Source organism: Nematolebias whitei, chromosome 22 (assembly GCF_014905685.2).
Source record: "Nematolebias whitei isolate Nwh7 chromosome 22, NemWhi1, whole genome shotgun sequence".
NCBI classification, from domain to species: domain Eukaryota; kingdom Metazoa; phylum Chordata; class Actinopteri; order Cyprinodontiformes; family Rivulidae; genus Nematolebias; species Nematolebias whitei.
Genome location: NC_056519.1, coordinates 22557383 through 22570990, shown reverse-complemented (window position 1 = coordinate 22570990; position 13608 = coordinate 22557383). Strand labels below are relative to the sequence as shown.

The following is a 13608-nucleotide window of genomic DNA, read 5'->3' as shown; positions in this document are numbered from 1 at the left end:
CATCCATCCATCCATCCATCCATCCATCCATCCATCCATCCATCCATTCATCCATTCATCCATCCATCCATCCATTCATCCATTCATCCATTCATTCATTCATTCATTCATTCATTCATTCATTGCAGCCGGAGCCACTAAATCTGCAGAACTGTGACTTATACGCTGGAAAATACTGTGAATGTGATTGCTTAGTTTTCTATTTTTAATTAATTTACAAAAATCTCAAAGTCTTTTTTTTTTGCATTGCCATAATGTGTGTTGAATTTTTAGGAAAGGGATGAATTTAAAACAGTTTAGAATAAGGCTGTAAGATAACAAAATGTGGAAAAAATGAAGCGCTGTGAACTCTTTCCTGTATGTGTTATGTAAATGTAAAATGGCCACCCCAGTCATTTGAGGAAACTGTGTCAATAAGAATATATAGTTTCTTCAGTTGGTTAGGGTGGTCAGTGGGGTGGCCGAAAAATAATTTATGGTGACCGAGGCCACCATCCGCCACCCCCATTGTGCCTGGTGGTGGATAAAATTAATCCCTCCGCTTGCCAGGAGCCATCACTCTGTTCAGGACAAGAAAAAAAACTAAGATTTTTAAATGTCTTGCACCAAAAACATTAAGGTTTACCTGCATTCCCTGTTCAATTCCAGTCTAGAAAAAACATTCATCTGGAAAATCACAAACATTCACTATTGAAATCCCTCAGCAACGAGGGACATTGGTGCACCAACTGTTGAATCTTGGTTCTTTTTACTCTTCTAATAGTTTATGTATCAAAACATCTGCATTTACAATTTAGATCATTCCAGATGTAAGTCATAAATAAATATTGGGCTTTATAGAAAAAGTTGATGGACGTTGGAGTTTTAAGCAGTAGCTGTACTGACGCCCTTCAAAGCTTTTCCATTTTGATTCCATATTTATATGTACATAATTTTAAAAGATTTTTTTATTTTTTTCATGGCTTGAAGTTCAAAATACACTTCTAAATGTTACAATCTATCTGGGAGAATCTTTGTACTGATTTTTTTGACATCCCAGTATATTGCCTTAAGGCCTTGTGGGTCATTTTGTCCCAAGGGCAGCAGGAGGGTTTGTATGGATTTAAAATACTGTAAATGGGATACAAATATCACAACTACTTCCTTGCACCAACAGGGGGCCTGGTCACACAAAAGATAATGCGGAGGCTAGCAGCTCAAAAGCACTACACGGTAAGCGATCTCTGCGGCTCTTGTAGCCGTTTGTGTTGTCTGTGTGACCTTTGTGGGTTTTTCTGTTTCTGTTTCAGCAGAAGACACAAAGCAAATCCCAGAAATCCCAGGCCTGTCCACTGGTGCGGGCACAATGATCTACGCAGGCAGCATCGGGACCCAAATCGCCAACGAGCTCATCGACTCTTACAGGTACATCCCATTGAAATCATCAGCAAACAGAATCTTGTCTTCAAAAGAGAGAGGATATTTTTCTAGATAAAGAAAGACTGGACATGTTGAATCAGCTCGTCCAGCCAGTTCAGAAATTGACTCAACTCCCTGCAGACTGATGCACTCAACAGCCTTGAGACCACTGACGTACCGTCTGTTTACACATGCGTTCACATATAGTAAGGGATACTTTTCAGTTGAGAAAACTCAACTAAAGAGGTCATGTGACAGTGTAGAGGTTTAATCAGTAGCGGCTCCTGAGCGTCTATTAGTGGACATTCATTTCCTGAAGCACTAACATCACAAATGTTACTTTTTTTTTCCTGCTCTGCGTCAAATTTGTGTCTCATAAAAACAATCTGGTCTAATACTTAAATCAGAGAAATGGACGCCTTTCGCACCCACCTCCATGGCAATATTTTTAATTCTACCTGGGTAACATGAAATGGACAGGTACACAGCTTTCTGGATTGAATTTCTTGATTTGAAGTACTAATTCTTCCTGGTGTATTAATCTCTAATCCTAGTGTATTAATTTGGATGATGTAGGGGGAGTGGTGGCACAGAGGCTAGCGAAGGTGGACCTGTGATCGGAAGGTCGCTGGTTCGACTGCCTGGACCTACAACGTCAAAATGTGGGTGGAGAATGTGAAACACCCACACCTGCCTCCTCCCTCATTTGCCCCACTCTGGGCCCTTGAGCAAGGCCCTTAACCCCACCCTAGATGGCAGCTCTCTGCTCCACACAGAGGGCTGTGGTAGCTCAGTGGTCTGTGGTTGCATCACGAAGGGCATCCGGGCGTAAAAACAATAGTCAAGTCTTCGTACAAGTTAGTTCGCGGTGGCGACCCCTGAAGAAGGGAGCAGCAGAAAGAAGAACAAAGGTGGTGCACATTGTCACTCATGTTAATTAAAAATCTAAACTAGGTTCAAACCCACAGACACGAGTGCAAAACTACAGATTTAACCTCTGACCTACCACAGTCACACACATTTAACTGCCACAGAGATGGTTAACTAAAATCCTAACGTTGGCAAAAATGTCACGTTTTTTTTACGTATTTTTTCTGACGTCCTCAGTTTTCTGTGTTCTGTTCGGGTCCCCTCTGTCTATCCCAGTATGGATTTAAACAGAATATCTCCACTGTTGACCACAGCAGGTTTCACCTCAGCTATTCCTGCATTTGATGAACTCGCGTCAGGTCTCGTGTCGGTCGTATCAACGAGCTAAAACCTGCCTGTTCCAATCTCTGCCGACAGGGTGAGATCTGATAAATCCCCTTGACGAACGTGGGTCGGTGACCTGTACCCCCCATGCCAGATCTGAAAATAAGTAATTTATTTTTATTAGGAGGAACTATTTTGTGGGGCAAATGAATGCCCCACCTGCCATTACAGACCAGCTGCGCCCAAGGCCGGATTAACCATATGGGCAACTGCCCAGGGGCCCACGATCTCTAAGGGGCCCAGGGAAGTGAGGGCACAAGCAAAATATCTGGTTATCTCCCGTTATATTTGGAGCTCTGCTGCACTTCTACTACATTTGTGCAGCCCCGCCTCCTCCCAGCGCGGCTGCTGCAGCTCTCGGTTTTTTTTTTTTTCAATCGGATCCTCGACGGCGCAACCTGTCAATCAACTCAGAAGGCGTGTCAGTAACTGACCAATCGACAACCTCAATTTGTCCCGAAGGTAAACGCCCCTTACCTGCTGACAAGCTCATCAGGTTTTTTTTCTTGAGAAACATTGTTTTAATTAAAACAATAAGTTTGAATCTGTTGTGAGATGATTTTTTAGCAGTTTTGCAGATTTTTAATCTACTTCATGAAGAATAGTACGACTTAAAATCGTTCATTAAACAGGAAGGAGGGATTATTATGTCTCCTCTTACTACAGTGAATGTGGTACTTTGCCATAAGTACAACTATATTTATGACATCAGAGAAAGCTGAGCTTCAATTATCCACATAAAGTAAAATGTCATCAGCATGAAAAGAAGGAATGTTAAGTTTGAGATTAATCCAGTTTCTGATGTCTGACCAAACACTTTGTACTGACATTTAAAAAAATTGCTCGAGGGATTCATCTTGTGATTTACAAAGGGCAACAAATCAACATCAAATTTAAATCTTTGCAGAAACATGGGTACAAAATATATCTTATTTATTATTTTAAAATGATTCTCATTCACTTTAGGAGATTTAGGTCATTTGACAAATTTAGAATGAGCAGAAATCATTATGGTTTTATGATTTATACTGGGAGGTTTCTTAAAATAATCTTTGTTATAATCAGTAAATCCTTTGTCGTAAACATTCATTGATGATATTATTTCATTTGAAGTCAACTAAGTTACAGTGATTTAATTTTAATGTGGGCATCAAATCGTCACCTTTGAATAGATAATATTTTTAATTATTGAATCAGCTGTTGGTCAGGCTACTTCTTGTTGTACCATTAGCTCTAAAATATTTACTGAATCAAGTGTTTACTTCCATCCATCCGTGGTGGTACCAGCCTAAGTATGGAGGCCCAGACTTCCCTCTCCTCAGACACTTGGACCAGCTCCTCCAGGGGAATCCCAAGGTGTTCCCAGTGTTACTTGTGTAGGTAAAACTAGATGTTAATCAACCATTAAAATATACCAGAATGCAGGAAATGGCATCTACTTTATTCAAAATTTTCTGGGGAGGACCCCCAGACCCTCCCACCAGTGTGTCCCCCCACCCCATCAGTATGTCTCACCCCCCCACCCCCACACATTATAAATGCTTCTGACACCAGTGTCCAGCACGTTACTAAACAAGTACACATATGGTGTCATGTGGTGTTCAAAGTGCGTTCAACTTAATTCAGTCTTGATGATTTGTGTCAATGAGCATTCGGAGTTTTGTACATAAAAATACACTTGATAGTTAGAATTTTAAGTATATTTACTGTATATTGTGGTAACTTATTCTGTATTTTGCCAGATTATGGTGATTCTGGGGTCATGATGATGGGGCCTTTGAAGATTGTTGCCCAGGGTACAGCGAAGTGTTAATCTGGCCCCTGGCTGTGCCTGGGTTTAATATTAGCTAAAGTAATGTTCTCTCACACTGGTTTGTCAGTGTTGAGAGTGGACTTGCCATTAGCCTAGCCTAGTTTATAGATTATATTGTCAGTCTCACTGCAGCTAATGTTTTCCTCTTTATTCTACAAAATAACATACAAACTGTCTGAATTCACCTTTCTTGGACTGTGCTGCAATCCAAGCAGAAGTCTTTGGCCCAAGTGTTATTATGGGTTAACTTCTCGTTGCAGCCAGCTAGCATTTTATTACAATGTAATTTTTAGCAAACCTAGTTTTCAAAAATTTCTTTTTATATCATGTTTCACAAAAGGGCAAACTCATCTCCTTCAAGTGGAGCCCCAAGTCCATTTAGCTCGGCCCAGGAGAAATGTCTACAGAACAGCAGGAGTGTAAGTGACCTAATAAAATGCATTGACAGTTACCAAACGCATCACACCCACTCATTGGTTGGTTTGTTTAAATCATGGAAACATGGGCTCTTTGAAGGTTGATGTTTATCTCCTTCTTCCAGACTTCCAGTCGAGAAGAGGAAGCAGGCAGCTCCTCAGAGTCCCAGGCTGACTCGAAGACAGCAGCTGTTGCTAGCGGTGCCATGTCTGAGGATCCAGGTAACGTGCGCTCTGCATCTTAGAAAACTCACTTCCACTTAATTTTTGTGGTATCCTTTAAAGATGAGTTGTCACATGGCAGTACTCCATATATATATATATATTTTTTTTTAACTTGTAAACCTTGAGATACTCTGTTTGATTTCATCCAGGTGAGTCATCCCAGCTGGGCTTAGAGAGCATGGTTGTTCCAGGGCTGAGCAGTTTTAGCAGCGATGAGGCGGCTATGGAGGTCATCTGGAGGTTGCTGGACACAGATGTAAGCATGGCTCAATCTGCAGACTTTGAGGATTTACACTGGCCTTTCTAGAGGGAGTTCATCCCCTCTCAAACTCTCTTGTGCCGTTTCTTGCCATTTACTGAGATATTTATCAGCTGAAGACCTATCGGGCCTTGCACATGTGAAGCTACTGGATTTGTACCAAAAGCTGCAACATGTCTTACTTGAAGACGGCTGAGAAGAACGCTATGTTGCAGCTGTGATTAATGGTCTTTTGGTTCTTGCTTGAAGAAAAAGGAAGTTCAAGTACTTCTTGACCCACTGGTGAGAAAGTGTCTCCCTCATTGACACCTTAACATCTCAAAGGGGCACCAAAGTCGTGACTTTTCACAAAAAGACAGCACAGTAACCCTGCCGCCATCAGTGACAAAGGGACAAAGAAGAACCAGACTCCTGTCGTCTGCAGTGCTGCTAGAAAAACGTCAAACCTTTTGACATTTGTATGTTCTTTGGTACACCGCCATGATTGTCATGATTCTCTGTTTTATTTGTACGTTTTAAAGACCCTCGTTACAATTAATTGCAAGCAAAAGTAAAAAAAATTATATATAAAAATATTTTGTCTGAAATTTTGTCCATAGCTTGGTCAATTTAGCTGTCATAAACACAAAAAACAGTGGGTTGGTAAATACAGAAAAGCACTAAATTAAAAATATAGAGCAGAGTGTTTATGGTTGTTGCCTTACAGCGAGAAGGTGGTGGGTTCCAATCTTGGCTCGGGCCTTTCAGTGTCTTCTTGTGGATCCATGGATGTTCTTTGAGGTTTCTCAGGAAATTCCTCTCCCAGTCAAAATAAATAAATAAATAGAGCATGGTAAATTGATGAACAATTCGAAACTGACTTTTACGTGCGAGTGTGGTTGTGTTTTGTTGTCAGTTTTGGTCCTGTGCTGAACTGACAACCTGTCCAGAGTGTACTCTGCCTATTACTTGTCGGCTGCTGGAAATAGACATCAGTCCCCTGCAATCCTGAGCAAGTTTAAGCCCATACAGATGAAGCATCAAAAACTATTGACCTTTTTCTGGTAAGAGAAGAATATTGTTGTTTTATTTCACATCAGGTCAACAAAGAATAGCATTGCTCTTTTACATTTGTAGAAACTATATTTGTTTGATCTTTACATTCATAAACTTACAAAAGCAATGATAACCAGTTGATTTTTTGAAATCCTCATTTCAATACACAGCAAACATTGTATATTCAAAAAACTAAATTCACTGGGTGAACAAATTAGTTTATTTAAAAGGATTTAAATACAAAAAGTAAGTCTAATATTAGAAAGCAAATTGTTCCATAATTTGGGAGCTATGCCATAAAAAAGATCTCTGAAATTGAGTCTAGTTTTCTGTACCACTGACAGCATATGATCAGATGATCTCAAAGCCACACAGGAACTTAAGGCTGAAACAAGTCAGAGACATATGAGGAGGCAAGAACATTTAGGCATTTATATGTCAACATAAACTTTTTTTTTATAAATTGTGTGACACATATGGAGCCATTGGAGCGAGGATAGAACAAGTAAAATGTTAAAACTTAAAAAGCTCAAGAGCAATCCATGCCTTGATATTGTCAAGACATTTTAGTAGTAGCTGGATGGAGCAAGAATTATTTGGCTTTAGGGACAGGTAAATCTCCCAGTCATCTCCACAGCAATGGAAGGAGATGCCATGTTTTCTCAGACTAGACCCTAAAGTGAGCAGGTAGAGGTCCGAGAATCAAGCCCTGAGGAACTCCAGAATTGCCCATTCAGAATCGAGTTGATATTCATAAAAAAAAAAATAAAAAAAATAAAAACATAATTACAATAGTCGAAGCAAATATTTGAGATAATTATAATTTTTCTTATTTTTTTCCAGTGGTCTGATAAAACTTCCAAGATTTCTTAGTATATTAATAAAAACCTGTAGTTTGTGTTTTTTCCACTTTTGCTCTGCTTTCCTGCACCATTGTCTGGGTGCTCGGGTGCTATCATTTAACCAGGTCTGAGGTGTGAGTTCAGGGTTTTAACAGGGCCAAGGAGTCCAGGGTCGTAATACAAGACTCCTGATCCAGAGAGAGTAGCTCATGTGAAGTAAAAACACACAAAAACTACATACTATAATTATTCTGTGTTCTACAATAGCATCATTAGGAAAGTTTTATATTACAGTTTGCCCAGAGGAAGTAAAAAATGAAATACACTGGCACTTCTAAAGGACGAAACATTTTGTGTGCTCTGGTTTTATTATATTTTGTTGCACTATTTCTGTTTTGCTCCAGAAAGACAGCTCATTTGTTTTGCCTTGGAAAGGTAAAACAGAGGACCGATGAGGAGACCAAACTCAGGAAATAACCTGGATAATTCAAAGGCAGTACATGTGACATTATCCATTGTATTATTGCTGTATAATGTGTACAAGACCAAAGGAAACAACACTAGGACAGGGAGGTAAGACATCACGGCAGGTACCACCACAGCCAACACATTACCCACGGCCCGTCTCTTCATGGGTGATGTATTTCGTGGTTGGTTTCCAATTGTTATGAGAGCAGGACTTTGCTGCCAGAGTGACCTGACCACACCGCCGAGGCAGACGAGCATCAGAAGGAAGAGGCAGGAGATGATCACAGAAACAAACACCATCATCTTAACCATGTCTTGCTTTAAACCTGTAAAATGCACATGAATATTGATTTTGACAACAGTTGTTCATATTTTATCAGTTTTTCAAACTGATTTTATCCTCAAGTTGAGTTTCTTTGGTGTATTCAATTAACTATTTTTTTTGAAAGCCGCAGTTGAAGTAGAAACGAGGCTTTCTTTGGTGAATATTTATTTACCGTGTTACAACACTTTAAAGGTTATATTTCATAACCTTTTAGTTTTATCTTGCTTCTTAGCTTTCAAAAACACAATACTGAAGTCAAAACATTTTTTTTTTATCATAGAAGACCGGTTTGCACCCTAAAAATATCAACCTATGGTTTTAGATTAAATGTAGATTGGCACTTACCAGTTGCCAGACAAAAAGACAAAGTAATGAGCCACATCACTGCAGAAACAGCAATACGATACTCCCACCGCTTCACCTTCAGGTATACCATGGGTTTTGCGGCTGCCAGGTAGCGCTCGATACACATACAGGATAGCAGCAGTGGACATCCAATCAGATTAAACATACTGAAGACATCGCTGGTCACTTTTATGTCCTCATAAGAATCGGTAGTGTCTGTAGAGATGGTTAAAAAAAACACGTTTATCATAAGGCACAAGTGTGCCATGTATTGAAAACTACAACACAGGAGCAAAACACACAAAATCAGCTTCATTTGCTACACATTTACTGAAAAGGATAGAATAATTCACAGAAATAAGGGTCTACTTTTATTAAATTTGGTACAGGTCCGTACTGTGAATTATTGGATTGGATACCTGGATGATTGTGCATGAACTTTGTTGCTGTGATGCGTATGCAAATAATTCAATTAGCAAAGAACTGGCTATGTCTAGAAACAGTCACTAGAGGGCATAAGTACTACCACCGTAAGAGGAGTTTGTTGCTGAAGGCTTCCACAGTCAGTCAAAAGACTGAATGAAAGCCACCATACTCAGGGGTGTCTGGTAAATACTTTAGAAAACCTTAACCGAACTTGATGGTGCTTGATAGGGAGCACAGTGTGTATTGCATCAGGTCAGGTTATCATAGAGTGCAAATGCTTAGTATGTGGAGTGTACAGATGTCACAGTGACTTTGGCAGGCTACAGACTGATGAAGTCTTCTGGATGGAAGACGAAACGTTTCTCCCTTAAATAAACTGGTCCAGATGAAATGCTTTAACCTTTTTTTGAGACAAACAACCATTCACTCTCTCACTCACACCTAGGGACAATTCAGAGATACCAGTCAGCCTAACATGCATACTTTTGGTCTGTGGGAAGAAACTGGAATGCCTGGAGAAAACCCACGCATGCATGGAGAGAACATGCAAACTCCATCCAGAAAGGTCCCCAGACTGGGATTTGAACCAGGGTAACCTGCTTGCTGAAAGTCAGCAGCTCTACCAATTGCACCACCATGCTGCCCACAAGTTTATTTAGTTACCTAAAACACCAGAGGAGGAATGACAGCAAGCTGAGTGATACCACAACCAAGAGACATGGACTGGTGACAAATGGCATCCATTGTGTGGTAACAATGATAAATCTTCTGTTCTGCTTTACTACCAATGGTCATCATGTACACATGTGGCAAAGCCTATAGACTAGGTCCAATGCTCTTTGTGTTCTGGAATCCATCCATCCATCCATCCCTTCTTCCTTTCTTCCCTCTCTCCTCTGCTTGTTCCAGAGTTGGATTGGGGGACGGTAGCTTGAGCAAAGAGGCCTAGACATCTTTTTTCCCAACCACCTCTTCAAGCTCTTCTGAGAGTATTCCAAGTTAATCCTAAGCCAGCCGTAAGAGATAGTCCTTCCAGCCTGTCCTGGGTCTTCCCCAGGGTCTCCTTCCAGTTCCCTACAGAGGTGTCCCATGGGCATCCTTACCAGATGCCCAAACCACCTCAACTGGCTCCTTTTGACGTGGAGGAGCAGGGGCTTTACTCCAAGTCTCACCCAGATAGCTGAACTTCTGACTGTATCACTAGGGAGAGTGCAGCCACCATGTCGAGAACGTTCATTTTGACTGCTTCTATTTGTGATCTCATTCTTTTGTCCACTGCCTAAAGTTTGTGACAGCAGGTAAGTAAGTGTAGGATAGTAAACTGACCAATAAAAAGAGAGCTTTGTATTGCAGATCAGCTCCTTCCTCACCACACTGGAATGGCACAGAGTCTGCAATATTGCAGACTCTGCACCAATCCGTCAGTCAATCTCACACTTGATTTTTCCCTCAGTTGAAAACAAAATCCTGAGATAGTTTAACTCCTTCTGTTGAGACGGCACCTTACTGCTGACCTGAACAGAGCAAACTACCCTTTTCTGACTGAGGACCATGGCCTCAGATTTGGAGGTGCTTATTCTTATCTCAGTCGCTTCACACTTGGCTCCAAATGCTGGGAACTGACACTGGCACGATGATGCCAACAGGACTACATCATCTGCAAATAGCAGAGATAGGCCACCAAACCAAATAATGATATAATAAGAATAGGATAATAACATTATGACGCCGTTTTACACCAAATCACCATTTGTATCCAGGCCCGAGGTGTGCCATTTCCTCCTAACATGGGACCAGCACTGGGCCCAGACTGACAGCTTCATCATCCGTTTGTTCTCATACTATAATGACTGCAATAAATTCACATTCAATTTCATTTCATTTGAAATTCTGACAAGGCACTTAACAGGTCAGGCCTGTGAATGTGTCTTTATTTCAAGAATATGCAAGTCCAAAATTCTCTTCAACAACCTCCTGTGCATGTTCTTGTCTTACCACATATCCTCACCTGATGTGTTACTTTTTGCGATGTTATTCAACTTTATGTCATAGATCAAGCCAAGAGGCATCATAAACAAGTAGATGAGATCCATTAGGACAAGATTCACACCAAGTACCTGGAAGACAAATTTTCAGTTATTAAAGTGTGACATTTTGAAGACACATGAAGGTGTATTCGATGGGTAGCTGGGACCAGATTATAAGAAGATGAATCAGTCGCAAAAGTAGTCACACAAGCATACAACGAGATTTTTATGTGAACAATAAGATCCACAAGCTTACCACGCTTTACAAATGTATAAACAGTTTTCAAAATTGATCTGATTTATCTTCATAAGTTTAGAGGAAGTGAGGTGATGCATCGAAAAGGCAATCTATTGTTGAGGAACTGAGATAGGTGGATCTAAAAAAATTAGAATATTGTGAAAAAGTAAAATATTTTTTGGCACTCATTTCAGAAAGTGAAACTCATATAGTACAAAGACGTATTACACACAGAGTGAAATATTTCAAGCCTTTATTTATAGGGGTGTAACGGTACGCTAAAATCACATTTCGGTTCAGTTCAGTTTCAAGGAGGGCTCGGTTCAGTTAAATTTCAGTACAAAAAAACACAAAATAAAGACTTACAAAACGTTTTTTTTTTTTTGAAAATATGCCAGATAAACAATACATTTGTTAAAAATAAATAAAAGCAACCCATTTCGATGATATTTTAAATAAATGGCACTCTTTACAATAAACTATGCTAACAATAATAAAAAAAATAAAATAAAATAACAGTCAGAACCAGACAGTGGTGGAGAAAGTACTCAAACACTGTACTTAAGTTAAAGTACAAATAAACAGACAAAATTGTACTCTAGTAAAAGTAGAAGTACCACGATAACAACAAAGTCCATGTTCAATAATCCAGGTATAAAATCCAACATTTTTCAGTCAGGTCATCTACCACAATAACGTTTTTACTTAAGTAAAAGTAAGCAAGTACTTGCTTTTAAAATACTTAAAGTATTAAAGTAAAAGTACTTGCTGAATGTATTACCTAATGCAATGGTCTACAATATCATAAAGTGTGCAAACTGTATGAGTGTTTTCTGTAATACATTAATAGTGTTGTGCCATTTTAATGACCAATGCTGCAGATAATACATGTTTTTATTGTCTACAAAAGTTGAATCTAAATTCCTCAGTCTGAGGTTCAGCACCTCAGACTGAGGAAGTCTTTCGGATGAAAGACGAAACGTTTCTACAATTTTTTTGTTTTGCTTGGTTTTGTTTTTTGAATGTCCAGAGGACCAGATTTAACTTTTTTAAGATTTTTCTACCTGGATTATTGAGCATGCATCAGGATATGTTTTTATTATGTTTGCTCTGTGACACAGTTCATACTTGGACTTGTGATTCTGTGCGGCAGAATTTCAGGGATGATGTGCAGAGTTAAATGCCATTAAGTAGAATAACAACAAGGAATGATTATACCTTTGAAATTTTTATTTAACACAAAGTAAAACCAATGTGTCATTTTAACTGCAGTAAACACATTTAAGTAAAAGTTGTCTGAAAAAAGGAGCATTAGACCAAACAAAGGAACATCTGATCATTTCAACTCAAGTTTGTCATCAGCTCTAGTTAAAATATTGTCTAGTCAACCTTGTAATGGGTCAATAATGAACAATATTTTAACTTCCTGACACCATTTTCAAAACTTGGACCTGAGTGTCGAGACATTTGGAGACATCTCTTGTCTCCTAACATCCCATGAACTGACACATTTTAATATTGCAGCAAGAAGTTCTTGTTCAAGTTCAGAAGAAGTTGGTTTTCAAAGATTTTTCAGTCCAGTTTGGCTCTTTTGGGAGAGAGAATCTGTCCTGCTGTACTGAACAGTCTTTCAATAGTCTTTCAATAATCTCTCAATAATCCTTCAATAAGGCCACGGGTGGCACGTAACTTCTGGCTGACTCTACGTGATGGAATCCATTTTTGGTGTGTTGGTGCTGTGGGTGCGCCCAGTTCAATGACGTATATACTAGAATATACGTCATTGGTCCAGCTCTTCTTGAAGGCAGGTCTAACATTACCTGTCCACTTTGCAGTGATTCAATGGCCCAACTCCTCTCTCACTATTTGTTACTTTCAAACTAACGAATAAATAAAAAAACACAACGTGAATGTAACTTGTAACACAACGCATTATAGAAATGTAATGTAGTAGAAAGTACAGATACTTAATGTAAAATGTAGTGGAGTAAAAGTAGAAAGTACCCACATTTAACTCTACTTAATAAAGTACAGATACATGAAAAATGTACTTAAGTACAGTAACAAAGTACTTGTACTTAGTAACATCCCACAACTGGAACCAGAACAATAAGCAGCAACAGACTGTTTACCATCTAACTAATCAAGTTTTAAGTTTTTGGCCAAAAAGACCAACTTGTCCACATTTTCTGCCAAAAGCACAGATCTAGTTGCAGTGAATATCTCCAGCGGTGGAGAAAACCACTCACTAACAACAGTAGCAGGAATAAATAGGTAGAGCATTGCTAATTTTGCAGTGTGGCTGTATTTGGCCTCATTACTCACAACTGCTTGGACCTGATCTCACCTGTCCCTGGAAAAGTTCAGAGTTCAGTCATCACAGACTTCTTAGCTGGAGGTGATCTCTGGTGGATTTTCCTGAAGAGGAAGAAGACTCAGCTGCTCTCTCTGTCCCAGACTGGGAATAAAACATAAAGAGGTAAAAAAAATGAGTTAATAAGATTATAATTAAAAAAAAAAAAGTTAATTTGATAATA

The 13608-nt window shown here is 39.4% G+C and overlaps 1 protein-coding gene across 1 annotated transcript in view; it reads left to right on the top strand.

Moving 5' to 3' along the window:
• Window positions 1-5602, top strand: part of LOC119428188 (aryl hydrocarbon receptor nuclear translocator-like protein 2) — a 28377-nt gene extending 22775 nt beyond the window's left edge. Inside the window, exons 13-17 of the mRNA XM_037695833.1 lie at window positions 1157-1212; window positions 1293-1404; window positions 4806-4884; window positions 5007-5103; window positions 5256-5602. Of these exons, the coding sequence (XP_037551761.1) occupies window positions 1157-1212; window positions 1293-1404; window positions 4806-4884; window positions 5007-5103; window positions 5256-5413 (502 nt within the window). The 3' untranslated portion in view covers window positions 5414-5602. The remainder of the gene's footprint in view (window positions 1-1156; window positions 1213-1292; window positions 1405-4805; window positions 4885-5006; window positions 5104-5255) is intronic.
• Window positions 5603-13608: the final 8006 nt, after the last annotated feature.